The sequence below is a fragment of the Papaver somniferum genome, chromosome 11, assembly GCF_003573695.1.
Source record: "Papaver somniferum cultivar HN1 chromosome 11, ASM357369v1, whole genome shotgun sequence".
Lineage (NCBI taxonomy): Eukaryota > Viridiplantae > Streptophyta > Magnoliopsida > Ranunculales > Papaveraceae > Papaver > Papaver somniferum.
Window position 1 is genome coordinate 3,946,751 of NC_039368.1, and position 18,126 is coordinate 3,964,876.

The window sequence follows — 18,126 nt, forward strand, 5'->3', positions numbered from 1 at the left end:
TCACTGGTGGTGGTCTGCTGGGCTTCGCTAAACTTTGCAACTGGACTTAGCCACCTGCTGCTGCTGGGCTCTGCCTTTTTCTGTTGCTGGGCTCGTGATCTTCTGCTCCTGGGCTTCGCAGCTGATCCTCCTGGGCTCGTGTTGCTGAACCAACTCCAACTGTTGCTGGGCTTGGGCGTGAGCTGCTTAGGACGATCCTAAAGCCCAACTGGGCTAGTGCAACCAAAGGGAACAAAAGCCTAACTAGGCTTCCCTCCTTAACCAAGTAAGCCTAAACCATGAGTAACCCACTTGGGCCTCATTAAATATTCAATTTGGGTATGTAATAATTAATTTATTTTTAATTTGGGCTTGTAATAATTATTTTTATTTTTTTTCTTTTTCTTTTATTTTCTTTTATTTTTCTTTTATGGGCTTGTAATTATTTATTGTTGTTTTTATTTTCTTTTGTGGGGAGTGATAATTTATGCTAGGCTAAGTTAAAAAAAAAAAAAAAAAAAATTCCCGAGCCCAGTTTTAACCAAAATCCCTTGTTAGTCCAACACCCATTCAAAACCAAATCTTCGTAACCCTTGTGGACCAAATTGTTTCCGATTGCTCTGTCTGACCAACATGTTAGTTGAGGTACCTACAAGGACATGATTGTGACCTATAGAGACCAAACAAACAGACTTGTTAGAATTAATCAAGAAGAACCTATCGAAATTCTGAGTTCTGAGGTAGACAGCCCAGATCAAACCGAAACAATGGGAGAACCCCGTACCCTCAAGGATTATATGTATCCAACTAGAGCCAGTCAACCTTCTTGTATTGTGCTACCCGAGGATAATGGCCATTATGAGCTGAAATCGAGCACAATACAGATGCTTCCTATTTTTAGAGGTGTTGAGAATGAAAACCCGTACCACCACGTGAGAGAATTCGAGGAAATTTGTGGAACTCTGCGTTTCACTCAAATGTCCGACGAAACCCTAAAGTTAAGGCTCTTTCCTTTCTCCCTGAAAGATAAGGCAAAGGCCTGGCTTTATGCTTTACAGCCTCAATCCATCATGACATGGGATGACCTCATAAAGGAGTTTTTCAAAAAGTTTTTCCCGAATCACAAGACTGCGACAATTCGTCAAAGTCTGAATAGCTTTGTGCAATTAGAGGGTGAGACCTTAGCTAGATACTTGGAGAGATTCAATGAATTATTGCTCCAATGTCCCCATCATGGTTTGGAAAAATGGAGACTTGTGCAAATTTTGTATGAAGGTCTAGATGTGTCCACCCGAACAACGGTTGAGTCGATGTGTAATGGTCTATTCGTAGACAAAACTGCTGATGCGTCTTGGGACTTCTTGATTGAAGTAGCTGAAAAGACGCAACAGTGGGAATCCATCCGTGAACCCAGAAAGACTACATCCGAAGCGAAGGCTTTTAGGATTGAAGCAGATTTCGAGGGAAGAGCAAACATGGCATCAATAGTTAGGAGATTAGAAGAGTTAGAACTACATAAAAATTCAAAACCTTCCACCACTACTCTCCGAGAACATGTCGCTTCGTCTGTATGTGCCGCTTGTAACGATCCCAACCATCAATTCCAAAATTGTCCCGATTTGCTTGCAGTCCAGGAATCTAGGCTTGAACAGGCACATGCCATGTTTCAAAAACAGAGCATAACCCTATTCACAGACCTACAATCCAGGATGGAGAAACCACCCTAACTTTTCATGGTCAAAAGGACCCACTCAGGGAGGACCATCTCAACCCAATCAGAGCTATCAAAACAATCAGGGATATCAGAACAATCAAGGTTATCAACACCCGAGAAACCCTCAACAACAATCAAACTCTCAACAACAATCATATCCTCAACACAATACCGACAAGAGATTATCCACCCTAGAGGAAATGTTCCAGAGTTGATGCAAAGTCAGAAAAATCTAGATCAAAAGATGGTCAAATCTGTGATATGTGAGAGAGAAAAGGGTAAACTTCCGAGCCAACCCCAACAAAATCCAAAGAGGATATTTCAAACAGGCACAACATCCTGCAAAAACCTCATCAAGTCCATGCCATTACCACCCTCCGAAGTGGTAAAGTCATCGAGAACAACGTGGGCGAACCTAATGAATCTGATACAAATTCCACGCTTCTCCACAACCCCAGAAAACCAAAGAATCTGAGCAAGTTGGAAAATGACAATTCTACTGCTGTGAATGTCCCTTTGCCAACTCATTCTCCTGTTGCCCCATTTCCTCAAAGATTGATCTATCAACAGAAAAGTACCCATTACAATGAGATGTTAGATCTGTTCAAGAGAGTCAACATCAACATTCCTTTTCTTGAAGCAATCAAGCAAATCCCTGCTTCCAAATTCCTCAAAGACTTGTGTACTCAAAAGCGCAAGCTCAATGTGCACAAACGTGCTTTCTTAGCTGAGCAGGTGAGTTCCATCATTCTGAACAAAACTCCACCCAAGTTTAGGGATCCAGGATGTCCAACAATTTCTTGCACTATAGGAGAACACACGGTCAATAAAGCGTTATTAGACCTAGGTGCAAGTGTTAACCTACTGCCATATTCTGTTTATGAGCAGTTAGGTCTTGGGGAGTTGAAACCAACATCTATCACTCTACAACTGGCAGACCGATCTGTCAAGATTCCTCGTGGAGTGGTCGAAGACGTTTTGATCAAGGTTGACAAATTCTATTTTCCCGTAGACTTCATTGTCTTAGACACTCAACCTGTACAAAACCCAGACTGTCACATTCCTGTCATCTTAGGACGTCCTTTCTTGGCTACGTCCAACGCGATCATTAATTGTCGTAATGGAGTGTTGAAACTGTCTTTTGGAACATGACGGTAGAATTGAATGTGTTCGATATTAGTCAACAACCTGTGAATCTTGATGATGATGATGTGCATGAAGTTAATATGATGAAGATTAATACAAGATTCTATCCGTCGACCCTTTCAAGCATGTATGGAGAACTTTAACTCAGATTCCTATGATGATGCATACTGTAGTGACGTCCTATCTCTGCTCGAATCTGTACCTCAAATGGACGTCACTGAAAGGAAATATGAAGTGGAACCACCCTTACTCTCTGATTCCAAGCTTTCCATCCATTGTTGAGCCACCCAAGCTTGAATTGAAAACATTGCCTAGTACGTTGAAGTACGCATTCCTAGGTTCTTCTGATACTTTACCTGTCATTATTTCATCATGTTTAGACACGGAACAGGAAAGTAAGCTTTTAGAAGTACTTAAGGAACACAAAGAGGCCTTAGGATGGACCATCTCAGATCTCAAAGGAATTAGTCCCACCATTTGCATGCACCACATTAACCTTGAAGAGAATGCCAAACCATCGAGGGAAATGCAAAGGAGACTTAATCCTAACATGAGAGATGTAGTCAAAGGAGAGATCCTGAAACTACTTGATGCGGGTATCATATACCCAATACCGATAGCAAATGGGTTAGTCCCATTCAAGTTGTGCCTAAGAAGTCAGGCATTACTGTAGTTCAGAACGACAAGAATGAATTAGTCCCTACTCGTACAACCACAGGATGGCGAGTATGCATCGACTACAGGAAGTTGAACACAGTAACAAGGAAGGATCACTTCCCGCTCCCTTTCATTGACCAAATGCTAGAACGTGTGTCTGGACACAGTCACTACTGTTTTCTAGATGGCTTTTCCGGTTATAACCAAATTCACATTGCTCCGAAGATCAGGAAAAAACTACATTCACGTGTCCATTTGGGACGTTTGCTTATAGACGTATGCCCTTCGGGTTGTGTAATGCACCTGCTACTTTTCAGCGTTGCATGATGAGCATTTTTTCTGACATGATAGATAGTTTTCTCGAGATCTTTATGGATGATTTCTCTGTTTTTGGTTCCTCGTTTGACGAATGTTTGAAGCATCTTGCCCTCGTGATATCCAGATGTAAAGAAAAGAACCTTGTTCTAAATTGGGAAAAATGCCATTTTATGGTGAATTCAGGAATAGTTCTAGGACACATCATCTCAGAAAAAGGAATTGAAGTGGATAAAGCTAAAGTTGACCTCATTCAACATCTACCACAACCTCGCTCTGTGAAGGAGATCAGATCATTTCTAGGTCATGCTGGTTTTTACCGGCGATTCATCAAAGATTTCAGCAAAATCTCCAGACCTCTGTGCAGTCTTCTCTCCAAAGATGTTGCCTTCAATTTCGATGCTGCTTGTGTGAAGGCATGGGAGGAATTAAAAACCCTTCTCACCACCGCTCCTATAGTCCGACCACCCGATTGGAAGCTTCCGTTCGAACTTATGTGTGATGCCTCTGATTATGCTGTTGGTGCTGTTTTAGGACAGCGAGTTGATAGACTACCATATGTGATATACTATGCTAGCAAAACCCTTAATGATGCCCAACTCAATTATTCAACTACCGAGAAGGAATTGCTTGCCGTCGTTTTCGCATTAGACAAGTTTAGATCTTATCTGATAGGGTCTAAGATCATCATATACACAGACCATGCGGCTTTGAAGTATCTTCTTTCCAAGAAGGATGCTAAAGCTCGCCTTATTCGATGGATACTCTTATTACAGGAATTCGATCTCGAAATCCGTGATAAGAAAGGTTGTGAGAATGTGGTTGCTGATCATTTGTCTAGATTAACTTTAGAGTCTATTGATGAATTGAGCTGATTAGAGAATCATTCCCAGATGAACAGCTGATGTCTATCTCAGACCTTCCTTGGTTTGCTGATATTGTTAACTACCTCGCTACAGGTAGGATGCCCTCACGTTGGTCGAGACAAGACCGCTCTAAATTCCTGGCTGAAGTTAAACATTTCCTTTGGGATGACCCATATTTGTTTAAGTACTGCCCAGACCAAATCATTAGGAGATGTGTCCCCAACACTGAACAGAAAGATGTGATATCTTTCTGTCATGACCAAGCATGTGGAGGCCATTTCAGTGCCAAGAAAACCGCTGCAAAGATCTTGCAGTGTGGATTCTATTGGCCATCATTGTTCAAGGATTGCCATGATTAGTGTTGCTTGTGAACGCTGTCAAAAGCTAGGAAGCATTTCGAGGAGAAACATGATGCCATTGAACCCCATTTGATTGTGGAGATTTTTGATGTTTGGGGGATCGACTTCATGGGTCCATTTCCCATGTCTGACAGCAAGTTGTACATCCTAGTCGCAGTTGATTACGTTTCTAAGTGGGTAGAAGCCATAGCAACCAGAACAAATGACCACAAGGTGGTACTTTCATTTTAAAGGAAAACATATTTTCACGTTTTGGTACCCCGAGCTATCATCAGTGACGGTGGTTCACATTTCGTGCAATAGGCACTTCGAGTTTTAGTACGCAAGTATGGATAACTCACAAGGTTGCTACTCCGTACCACCCTCAGACCAGTGGACAAGTGGAAGTGTCTAATAGGGAAATCAAGCACATTCTAGAAAGACGGTTAACCCGTCTAGGAAAGATTGGTCATAGATTGAATGATGCTTTGTGGGCCTATAGAACAGCTTATAAGACACCAATTGGCATGTCCCCCTATCGTCTAGTGTATGGAAAGCCGTGCCATCTACCTGTGGAATTAGAACATCGTGCCTACTGGGCAATCAAGAACTGAACTTTTCTCTGGACGAAGCTGGAATTCAACGGAAACTTCAACTCAACGAGTTGGAAGAATTGAGAAATGAGGCTTATGACAGTGCCAAGGTTATATAAGCAGAAGATGAAGATTTTCATGACAAGCGTATTCTACGCAAATCCTTCACTCCTGGTCAGAAAGTCTTGCTGTATGACTCCCGATTACATCTTTTTCCAGGAAAACTGCGTTCCAGATGGAAGGGTCCGTACCTAGTACGCACAGTTTTTCCTCATGGAGCTGTAGAGCTGGAGGATGTCTCCAACAAGAACGTTTTCAAAGTCAACGGGCAGAGATTAAAGCCATTCCTTGAGCCATTCCACCCGACATTGAAACAACCAACCTGGAGGACCCAGTCTATGTGGACTAAACTGGTCCACTCTTTCATAATAACCAAAGTTTTCTTCCCTAAAAAAAAGCTTTTTCCCTAAAACCAAATGTTTCCTCCCACAAAACCAAATTTTTCCAAAAAGTCCAATCCCATTAAAAACCAAATTTTCTTGTAGATAATGTGTTAGTTAAATTTCCTTTTGTATATATTTTGTGCTCATCCATTGTGACTCCTAATATGATGGATTTTTGCCTTGAATAACGGAGTTTTAATCGAGCTTTCGCCGTACAATCGGGTATTCTCTCTCCTTTTACTCTACTCAGCATGTTCCTTTCATATTGTTTTTAATTCTTTCCATATTTTGAAACATTGAGGACAATGTTTAGTTTAGGTTTGGGGGTATAGAGTAGATACCACGATAATATGCCATAATTGAAAACAACTCCTCTTTTTGAAAAAATTGAAAAATTCCAAAAAAATTGAAAAATTAAAAATTGAAAAAAAAACATAAAAATGGAGCTCATTTACCTTGAAATGTTGACTCTTGTGCAAATATGTAATTATTAGGAGTCTTAGTCTAGATATTTAGGCACCCTGATTCTAGCACAATTCACATAGTGATAAGAAATTTGCACGCGCACGATCTACCAATACATGTATGGCCTCGATCTTCAAGGTGTTTGATAGGAAGTTACGATTGCCAATCACTTTAGAATACTGAACGAAACTTGACTAGCTTGTTCTTTGGTTGGTTGGGATAGAAGGTGGAGGTTACATTAAGAAAACAACCATCGAATTTAACTGGGTGCATCAAAAAGGGCTACCTCTTGCAAAGTGTCATGTAATCTTTTGTTTCCTTTTGTATATGTATCAAAAGTGTTTCCTTATTAAAAAAAAAAAAAAAAAATCAAGTATTTTCAATTCCATCCTCTTGTTCCAAAAATAAAAGAGAGTAGTCAATGTAAATAAGAGTCATGTAAAGAGTCATTTTGTTGTTTCATTGTAATAAGCAAGGAGGGTGTATGCCATTGATGTACAACGCGAGTAATTGTGAAATACCTCCAACTCATTCACAATTCTCGTAAAGTCCGGACAGCTAGCTAGATTTCGACCTTGGTTCTTAGCCTGAGAAACTATCTCTTGGTGATTAGTAGTCATAACTCAGATCTTTCTTTACACATGTGTAGATACACTTTACACTCTTATCACATGTCTTTTTGTTATCAGTGCTAGGATTGTGCCTTCGATAGCTAGATTGACATCTCCATTTTGCTGTGAGCTTAAACTGTTTGCACATGTCACATTTGATGGAATCTGAGCTTATATTTTGACCTAGAACTTTGTAGGTACGTTCTAAGCAAACCTTCACGAGACTTCACTCGTCCACTAGGGACACTTAGTGGTTTAAAAGGCTTAGTGCATATGCTAAATGCATTCGAGAGACCAGCGACAGTGGTATAGGTAGGATTTCCTTAGTTTTGTTTTACTTGAGGACAAGTAAAATTCAGGTTTGGGGGTATTTGATGAGTGCTAAAAAGTGCATATTTATATATATTTTTTTGGCATTTAACTCATCTTTTGTGCATTAATTCTACATTTTATCCCATATTCTGTATTTTCATTGTTTTCAAGAATAAATATTTTTATTAATTAATTTTGTATTTTTAGGTACCAAATAAAGACTAGATGAGTTGCGGAGCCAAAAGAGCAAAGACACGGGAGAAAGCCGGTGGAATCTCTAGCGGAAAAGAAGTGAAGAATGTGTTATGGAAGACTCAAGGATAAAAATGGGCTTAAAAAGGAAGAAATTGTTCTTAAAGAAGAAGTGGGCTCAAGATTACCTAAGCCCAAATCCAATTCCTAAGCCCAAATCCATATCCTAAACCCAAAATTCAATACCCAAACCCGTTTTCCTTCTTAACCGTAAGATTGGATCCATTCCATCATCCAACGGTCGCTACGTCATCATGCATCAGATTTCGATGCACCTTACCAACACTACAGCACCTAACTCCATCTTGAGCCGTTAGTTTCGTTGTATTTTTGCATCCAACGGTCGCTCATAATATGTCTCCATCTCGCCGTTAGATCCGTTTCAGAAGTTATCATCCCACGGATTCCCTTCACAAAACATCAAATTTGATGATCCCGTTTAACACCTAAGCAACCTAACCCTATTACCCGCACCAAACGCACCCTTCTGCCAAAACCCATCGAGCCATCTCCTTCTTCCCCTCTTCTGAAACAGCGACGCTGTCTCCATCACCACCATCTTCTCCCCCAAATCACTCCACCATCTTCTCCCCCCAAATCATTCAACCATCACCACTCGAGCCATCATCACTTAGACCTACTTTTCTAGCCACTTATTACATCACCTCCTAATAGTTTCATCTCACAGGAACCCTAGGTTAGGAGTTGATGAAATAGGTGAGGTTAGAGAATAAATCGAAGGCATGGGTAGTATCAGCAGACGACAAGGAAGCATGGGTGAGAGCTATCAATCGTTTTCAGAGATTAGGTAAGGATTTTTTGTAAAACCCTAATTTCACTGATTTGGGGATTTTAGTTTTTTTTTTTGGCTGTAACTATAAAAGGGTGTTAGGGGTTGTAAAATTGGGCATCTCTGGACTAGCCAGTAGAGAATTGAAACAAATTTATTTTGATGCAATTCCAATTTCAGTTCTTCTTATGCAGTTAACAGTGAATGTGTGCATGTTGTTTTCAATTATCTCGAATGTTGAATGTTGCTTGAATCATCATACTCAATGAATGTTATTGCTAGTTACATGTTTAGCATGAGCTAAACTGCATTAGGCTGAGGCTCAGATGAAGCCTAGTGCATTGTCAAATGGTGAATTGCTAGGATAGTTATCCTGATGTCTGTTTTGATTGAGCAATGGGAAGAGATTGATGCTCATAGTGCCTGTGATTGATTGTTCTGTCAAAAGACAGTCAATGCTAGGGGCAAACTAGTGAGCAAATTAGTTTTCCTCCCATTCTAGATGTATGCATAGGATATTCAACTCAACCTAGGATCACATTGTTTGGCTAGGACACAAAGGTGGACTCTAAGCCTTAGCTTAGACCACAATACCTTATTTCAGTCACTTACAATTTCAGTCTTGTTTTGCTTCCTGTTCAGTTTATCTCCTTACCTGTTTTGCTTGTTTAATTTCTTGCAATTTGTAGCTGTTGTGCACTGAAATCAGTGCACAAACTCACCCCTGCCCTTGGCTCACAGCCTTGGTTCCATGCTGTTTTGTCATCTTTGCTTTGTTAACTGTTTTGGTTCTTTGCAATTGCCATATTACTTTGCCTTGCTCACTGCCATAGTGCCTTGTCTCCATTGCTAGCTTAGGAAAATTTCTCGTATGCTCCCACTCCCTGTGGACTGATCCCTTGCTTACTCTCTATACTAAAACTTGGCCTTGTATACTTGCAAGTCTTTTGTGTGTCGTTCACAAATCACACCAGCATGTCCATAGGAACATGCCTTAAATAGAAAAACACCTTGCTTCAAAAAAACAAAAAAAATAAAGAACAAATAAATAAAATAGAAAAACCTGTTACCCAACCAATGTAGGACTATTTTCAAGTAGAAATACAATGAATTAATTTATTTTTTGCTTGATAAACGAAACATATATCATGAAAACAAATTACAAGACAACAAGGTGAATGGTTTGCTCAATCATGTGACGTCTATTTGCTGAGTAGGTGCTTATTTGCTCCAACATGCATGAATACAAACAGTTTTGTTAGGTAATTGTTTTTTCTTTTTGCTCGGTAAATAAGTTTATATTAGAAATGTAACGCACAAAAAGCATTGTACGAAACCCGCATACAAGTTAAAACCCAAGTTACAACCCACATCGATGGCATTTCAAAGTTGAAATGCCTATAGAAACCCAAAAAGGAAAACCCATTACAAAAGACTAAAATGGTTGAATGCCTATCCAAAACTCGAAAAGATCGAGCCCAAACACTTTAGAACACAAATGAAAAGCCCAAATAATATCCCATGGACATAAGTCCATAAGTAAACCCAGTTAGGAAGCCCGCAAGAAATAAACCATAATAATTCTTATAACAGTTTGACGTCAATCCCACTGCCAATACTGTTGCAGCTACCTCTTTTAACAATAAACGCCGTCTCCCTCCAAACCATCTTCACTTTCGTCTCTACCACGATAATCATCACCCTGCAATACCGATCAACTTGAAAACAGCTTGGTTGAACATGGCCCCTTGGGTAAGAATTTATGAATCTAACCATTCAACTTTTACAATCAAACATCAGCAAGAAATCCGCCGCTACTGTTTTCATCAACTAAACAAGTACCATTGATGGATGAAATAAGTGATTCCAAGAGAGCATTGATTGAGAAAAGAAGAAAAATTAGAGCAAGAACATTACTAAACAACACCCAAATGATTGAAGCCGGCCAGAAGAACACCGAATCTTTACTTGAATGGAGCTGCAACTCTGAGACTCCACCACCATCTACACCGCCATCTCCAAACCCCATACCAGACAACCACCATTGAAACCTCTCTAAAAGAGTTAGGATAGATTTTATACAAGGCCTTGACTGAGAATGATGCGGAAAAGGAAGGCAAACAAATATGGAGAAGAACACAACACCACAAAGAAAAGGATGGACATAAACCCCATGGAAACCCAAATAATCCTAGAGGAAAGCTGGAACTTTCAAATCTAAGAAGAGAACCCGAAGCAAAGACTGAAAAAAATAAGAAAACTAACACTAACCTGCTCAGACCAAATCTGAGCAAGAAACTCTTTTACTTAGTTTAGATTTTTGATTTAGAAGAAGGGATACTAGAGTGGAGAGAGAAAGTGTTTTTTTTTTGCTCGGTAAACAAGTTTATATTAGAAATGTAACACACAAAAAACATTGTATGAAACCCGGATACAAGTTAAAACCCAAGTTACAACCCACATTGATTATTGTCGAGGCCGACATTTTGTCTAAATAGATAAAAGGTGAATCTAATCTTCTTCAATCATATAAGCCTCCTCACATGGAAAAATGTATGGGTATCTTATACTTAGAGCTCAATTATTTTGATTTCTTTTTTCTTGTTCATATCTTTTGACTATCTTATCTACTAGAATATAGAACAAAAGATTGGCCGACATGTTTTAGAAAAATCCATCTTGGTATAACTTTAGAGTGGCACTTTCACAATAGCTACGTGTTCATGTGTTGGTGGCTGTTGATAACAATCACATGTGAATATTTGTATTGCATTTCGATTGGGAACTTTGTCTACTTTGGGTTAGTTTATGTCATCCTTTGAACTGTTTTAGATCCACGTATGGCCGGTCAGTTATGCTTAACTCCACTCTGCTTGGATACAAAATAAATAAATAAACGGTACGAGCAAAGAGAAAAAAGAAAGTGTCATCAAGTAGAAAATGTCTAGCACCCATAAAATTTGTTCTAACCTAACTCTTCCGGTGACTAGCTTATAGTAGGATAGCCATGAGAAGAACCAAACTTTTAACTAAGAAAACGAAGGGAAAATCATGTATATGCTAGCGAAATTATAATTCAATATTAAGTAAAGGACTGGTATGTCTAGATAAGCAGGGAACTTGGTGATATGAATGAATGAACCACATTGCTGTAACTTGTGAAGAAGGTGAAAAATGCAAGTGTTTGGTTCAACTCAACCTGAAAACACCTGAGGATTCAACATGGTTTGAGCAATGCAATTATATACACGCTGCAATAAAAGAACACAAATATCATACATCAGAAAATGACGGCAAAGAAATTTGATCATTCCAAATATGAAGAAAAACCCTAAAATCATATGGGTATACCAGTTACAAAATAACCTAGTGAATATGAATAATAATCTAGAGAGCCTTCTGAATAACAAAGCAAAGTGAGAAAAGAAACCCATATGAAATCCACCACCTACAAAAACAAAAGGGGAAAAAAAAAGCTCAAGCTTTGATTTATAAATAATCTTGACCGAGATATATAATACTCCCTCCGTCCTAAATGTGCTCAATTAAACTGGGAGTTAGAAGTTCGGTTGCACCGGGCATCAGAGTATAGCTGAATAATTTTTATATTCAATAAAATAACTTGGCTTGAAAATCTAACTTAATAAACCATTCTCGTTCTTTAACCATTTTTTGCTTAATACCCTTTATTTGTTGTCACGTTTACTTTCTATATCATTTTTCAGGTTCGTCGAGCTCATTTGAAAATGGTTACACGATTTTCAGATTTGTTATATATTTCCTAAAAAAAATTCAACGTTTTCAAATGCGTTGTGATTTTTGGTTGGTGGAGATTCGTGACGTTGTCAGTTTAACAACGCTAAATTGAAATGTTGAAGTCATCGAAACAATTTAGGGAACACTTAAAAAGACATTTCGACATTTCATTTGTCTTGATATAAAGCGAATAAGAACACCAATAAATTTGCACCTTGATTTCAACTAATACAGGAGAATTAGGTATGGATATCCAATGCTTTTTCTGCTAAAGAATGACCGTTTCAACCTACAAATTCGTACTACATACAGAGCCAGTGAAGATATTTTCCTCGTATTTACTCTACTGAAACATGCTCATCACTGATCTATATAATATTCCAAAATTAGAAAAGCCAAAAGGTATTAAATGATGGAAAACAAAAACAGCTTTCATTACTACTTTAGGAATAAATAATTTTTGGAGTTACTATAACTCGAGAAAGACAAACGCTTGAACTTAAAAACAAATGGTGAAATGTGGTTGAAGTCTTTGGTGGTATGTCTCTATTAACTCATTCAATGCTCTCTATAAATGGAGAGAAACCATAAATTGCATAATTTCTTGAAATGGTCATTGGTTCACTGAGCACATTTCTGGATATTATGAGTACGTATTGATGTAGCCTGCATGAATTAACTGGCTATATGACAATATACATGTGGAAACTCACCTCACCAAATCCACAAGCACCAGTTGGTAGTAGTTGAGGCAGTTGCAAATGGCATACGTAGCTATTTTCTTGTCGCAGTATGAATTCCCATAAAATAATACATATGTCCCGCAACTAAGTGGTAAAATTATGACATCAATGACTTGGCTTGGAAACTCATCAGCGTTAGGTTTTCAAGAAAAAGAAACTTAAACATAAATTTAGAAAAAGATTATCGCATATGCTGTTCCCTTTTGAAATTGAGTTGGGAGCAGAAGAGAACACCGATCATGTGAGGTGGTTCCACCACACAGAGGTCCCCATTGCCGTGGATTTCATTTAGCAACCGGTTTGTGGTTTTGAGTTGTCCATGGTTTTATCTGTATACTAATTATATGACTGATTCTCGATCAATAGCATGATTTCTTAAATTAATTGTACTTAGCAGGTTATAATTTTAATCATGTACTCCACTGTCAGTCTTGTCACCTTAAACTAATGCAGTATACTCGGTACCATTATATATTCCTCCATTAAGTTAAAAGATCCTGGGTTTAATTATTATCACTCAGGATCATAAATAATCAATTAGAAGGACCACGCACTAATGACACTGCACCATCTGGTACAGTGGATATCTGGCAATTTAATAGTAGTCGACGTGTGCGCATCGTACTTTCATTATCAAAATGTAAATTCTCGGAGAAAATTATTTTCTCCTAAATTTGGAATTAGCAGGTTCTTGCAAAAATATCAGAAACTGGCAGGTTTTAGATAAACCAGATAACTAAGTTCAGCAGTGATGCAGCCAAGATGAAAGACAGAATGGGATCTCTACAAATAATTTCTGCTATGTGGGAAAAAAATTAGAAAATACTACCTCCACTCGTGGAAATGTGGTATTATCAGGTTTTTAGTTTAGTCTAAAAATTGGCCAAATTAAAAAAAGGTGATGCTAATTGTTTTCCCGCCGGCAATCTCCACTTGTTTATGCAGCATGCACCCATACCTTACTACAACCCCAAAAGTCGTGGAATGACCACTCCTACGAGGTAAGATTTGTGGTCCTTAGGAAACATGTATCATCTAGTTGGTGCCTTGGTGGCTGCTAATTCCTATGCCAATATTAGACAACAATTACGTTATTTTATTTTGAAAGATGACGATGGTTTAGAGCATTTTGGGTCCCCCACTATGATCACGTCTAAAGATACATTCAAAGATGCAGGTTGAAAGTTGGCTTTTAACAATTAAAATCATACATAGGACCAACTTGACAAGTTGGAATGGAATGGAATGCAGTTGCAGCTTCAAGCCGAATAGAGATGCAGCAACTTGCAGTGCAACTTGAGTTACCGACTCAAAACTATCACTCTTTTGACCTGATGCATAATTTTGCAACACTTCATGGCATGCAACTGTTTAAAAAGACAACAACGTATCTCACGACTATAGCTGGACATAGAGGTCGGGTATTGGTTCCAAATAATTAATAGCCAAATCAATCTCAATTTTCTTTTGATAAAAATGTAGTACAAAATTAGGAATTAGTTGGCACGTGAAGTGACTAACCACTTTTCATACTTGGTTCTACTGGTATTTTCCCTCGCCTGTATTTATCTACGATCTGATAGATGTAAAGGTAGATTAAAGAGGTCAGTCTAAATATAGGGCCTGATTAGCTTCTCATCTAAACTTTATATCTACGAATAATTAGCCCTTTCTGGAACTTGCGGATTGTGAACCGTTGCCCCTGAACAACCATGAACCACAATACAGCTTTGGGCTCATTTTTGGATGTAGAACCAGGTGAGAGCTTCTAACTCCATTTTGGATTTCTTGCACCTAACAAGAGTTTGCTTTCCCTTAATCAAAATACTGGCTGAGCAGAGAAAGTTGAATTAGTTTGACCTTGAAATAAGGAGTTCCTGCCTAACCATCATAAGTCAAGTCCATATAAGTAATCCGGTGAACAGTGCTAAGTGTCCCACTCCCACAGCAATCATAGAAAGCTTAGAGTACGTGGGGTAAATCTTATGCGGCGCGTGTGTCTCTATACGGCATATACACAGCTGAGACACAGAAAGCGTGGTAGCCGTAATGATAAAGATAGAGGAGAAAAATCGTAAAATATATTAAAGTTGGGGACATTTACGACATTAAACTGCATCATCATGTTATCATCATTTGGAGAGCGACTAATGATAGTATGTAACAGCATTTGAATACAGTGATAATAATAGTTTTAGAATTCTCTATATATGACCTTTAAAGTTAGACTGTTTCTCTTCTAAAAGAAATGAGACGTTTGGGCTATGGACAAATGCTACCTCGCAGGATTTTGCGGGTTAATACGCTGCTCGGGTGTTTTTAAAATTAGGAAGGAGAAACGAAAATAAATATTCAAAGGTTTCTGGAAAATTGGAGATGATAGAAGTAGGAATACTACCAAAACTAGGAGATGATAAATTTTTAATACCAAAAATTAGTAATTACAGTTTCTATCTAGATAAAAATAATTATTTTGATCGGAATTCATATTGTATTTGTCTTTTGGAATAATAATAACACTATAATTTCTGATTTATTTTCACATTTTCTAATTTTTACTACTTTTGTAGTCATTTTTCATTTGGGTAATCTCAATTTTTGAGAAAACAATTAATGATTGTCTTAGTTCATTTACTATTTTGTCCTTGTATTTTCGCCACAGTCCTTTCTATTTTTTTCTGGTACGTCATTTTGACACACGTTATTTTTTCTCAGTACTTCTCCACTATAAATTAAAGACTAAATCCCCTCTACTTTCCTCCCATCTCACTCTATCTACCTTCCTTCACTCTATCTTCTTCTTCTCTCTAGAAACCTTCTTCTACTTCTTCCTCTGCAAATTTCTGATCATCATCTATAAATGGATATAGACTCATTTCAAAAACTCTTCTGTCTAATATTTTTCTCATTCACAGTCCTCTTCTTCTGTTTCTCAGTCTTATTGCTATTCCTAAGACAAAACTATTGGTGTAACTGTGAAATATGTGATACTTATTTAAGCTCAAGTTGGTCTAAAGATTTCACAAATATCTGTGATTGGTATACTTATTTACTAAGTAAATCACCATCACAAACAATTCATATCCATGTTCTTCGTAACACCATCACTGCAAATCCAGAAAATGTTGAGTACATGTTAAAAACAAGGTTTGATAATTACCCTAAAGGTAAAACTTTCTCTACCATCTTACATGATTTATTAGGCCGTGGTATTTTTAATGTAGATGGTGATACTTGGAAGTTTCAACGTAAAATGGCTAGTCTTGAACTTGGTTCGGTTTCTATTCGGTCTTATGCTTTCGATATTGTAACCAGAGAGATTCATGATCGTCTGATTCCATTATTACACAAGAACAGCAACACTGTGTTGGATTTGCAAGATGTACTGAGAAGATTTGCTTTTGATAATATCTGTCGGTTTTCATTCGGGTTAGATCCGGGTTGTCTTGAATTAGACATGCCCATGTCTGAATTTGCTGTTGCTTTTGATTTATCATCCAAATTATCAGCGGAGAGAGCTATATGTGTATCACCATTGATATGGAAAGTCAAGAGGTTGCTGAATATTGGGTCTGAGAAGGAATTGAGAGGAGCCATTAAAATGGTTAATCTTCTAGCTGATGAAGTTATTAAGCAGAGGAGAAAATTGGGTTTTTCATCAAACCAAGACTTGCTATCAAGATTCATGGGTACGGTCAACGACGACACGTATTTAAGAGACATTGTCATCAGTTTTGTTTTAGCCGGAAGGGATACGGTCGCCGCCGCGTTGACTAGTTTCTTTTGGTTGTTATCAAATCATAAGGAAATTGAGTCGAGGATACTGGAAGAGTCGAATCGGGTTATGGGTACGGATCAAGAGTTGAAACCGAGTTATGAACAAACAAGAGAAATGCCTTACTTACAAGCTTGTTTATATGAGAGCATGAGACTTTATCCACCAGTACAGTTTGATTCTAAGTTTGCTCTTGGAGATGATGTGTTTCCTGATGGTACGTTTATCCGGAAAGGTACACGGGTAACGTATCACCCGTATGCGATGGGTCGGATGGAACAAGTTTGGGGTTCGGATTGTCTCGAGTACAAACCGGAAAGATGGCTTCAAAAGGGTTTGTTCTCGCCAGAAAGTCTGTTTAAGTACCCGGTATTTCAAGGGGGAGTAAGGGTTTGTTTAGGAAAAGAAATGGCATTAGTTGAAATGAAAAATGTTGCTCTTTCTTTGATCAGAAGGTTTAAAATCATAGCAACTGATGAATCGTTAAAGAAACCGAAATTTGCCCCGGGGTTAACGGCGACAGTTAACGGAGGTTTTCCGGTTATGGTTAGCAAAAGATGACCCGTTTTATGATATGAGTCGGGTCGGGTTTGTGTAGGATCATGATACCCACTAGCGAGCATGTTAGCAATTTTTAGAGTAAAAAGAATATATATATTTACAGATAAAAATAGATGTATTAGGAGAGACCGTCGTGGGGACCCAAAGGCATCCCTTGTTTTTTCTTTGGGTTGGTCTCTCGGGCTGTTTCTCCATGGAGAAATCTCTTTTAAGTTTTTTCGGGTGTGCCTAAAATCATTTAATGTCTAAGATTGGATCTTATGGAGATGTCCAGGTTCTTCCCAAAATAAAAAACAGTCGTCTAAACCCTCTCTTTCCGTTAGCCTTCCCTGATGTATGGGAATCCTAGCGGGAAAACTTGGAAAACGGACAATGATTAACCGTTCTCAAAAAGCGTAAAATGCATTGTCATTAATCGTTCTACAACAAAAAACCGGTCAATGGTTATCCGTTCTTTTAAAACGGCTGCTTATTATCCGTTTTTAAAGAAACTTTTCCTTCTTCCAAAGGCTAATGAACGTGTGTAGGTCAAATAAAGTTTCAACATTCAACCTCTCTCTAACCAATTCATATCGGTTTCTCATCTTCTCCTTCAATACATACCAAAATATGTTTAATTCAAACATCTTCTTCATCGAAAGATTTGAATGGGTTTCATTAAATCCGTGAAGTTTACGCAAAAGACATATCATTCAAGGTTTAGCATTGATTTTACAATCTGGGTAGTAATCAGAATCGTGAGCCAGTGAATGTATAAAATTGTATTTGAAGATTATCATGATCTAGTGATTGAGAATCCATCTCCTTTTG

General features: G+C 38.3%; 1 protein-coding gene across 1 annotated transcript; it reads left to right on the forward strand.

Moving 5' to 3' along the window:
- Window positions 1–15,749: 15,749 nt before the first annotated feature.
- On the forward strand, window positions 15,750–17,583 carry LOC113322585 (cytochrome P450 94C1-like). The gene has a single exon (XM_026570707.1). The coding sequence runs from the start codon at window positions 15,841–15,843 to the stop codon at window positions 17,314–17,316; it is 1,476 nt and encodes a 491-aa protein (XP_026426492.1). The 5' UTR covers window positions 15,750–15,840; the 3' UTR covers window positions 17,317–17,583.
- The last annotated feature ends 543 nt before the right edge of the window (window positions 17,584–18,126 follow it).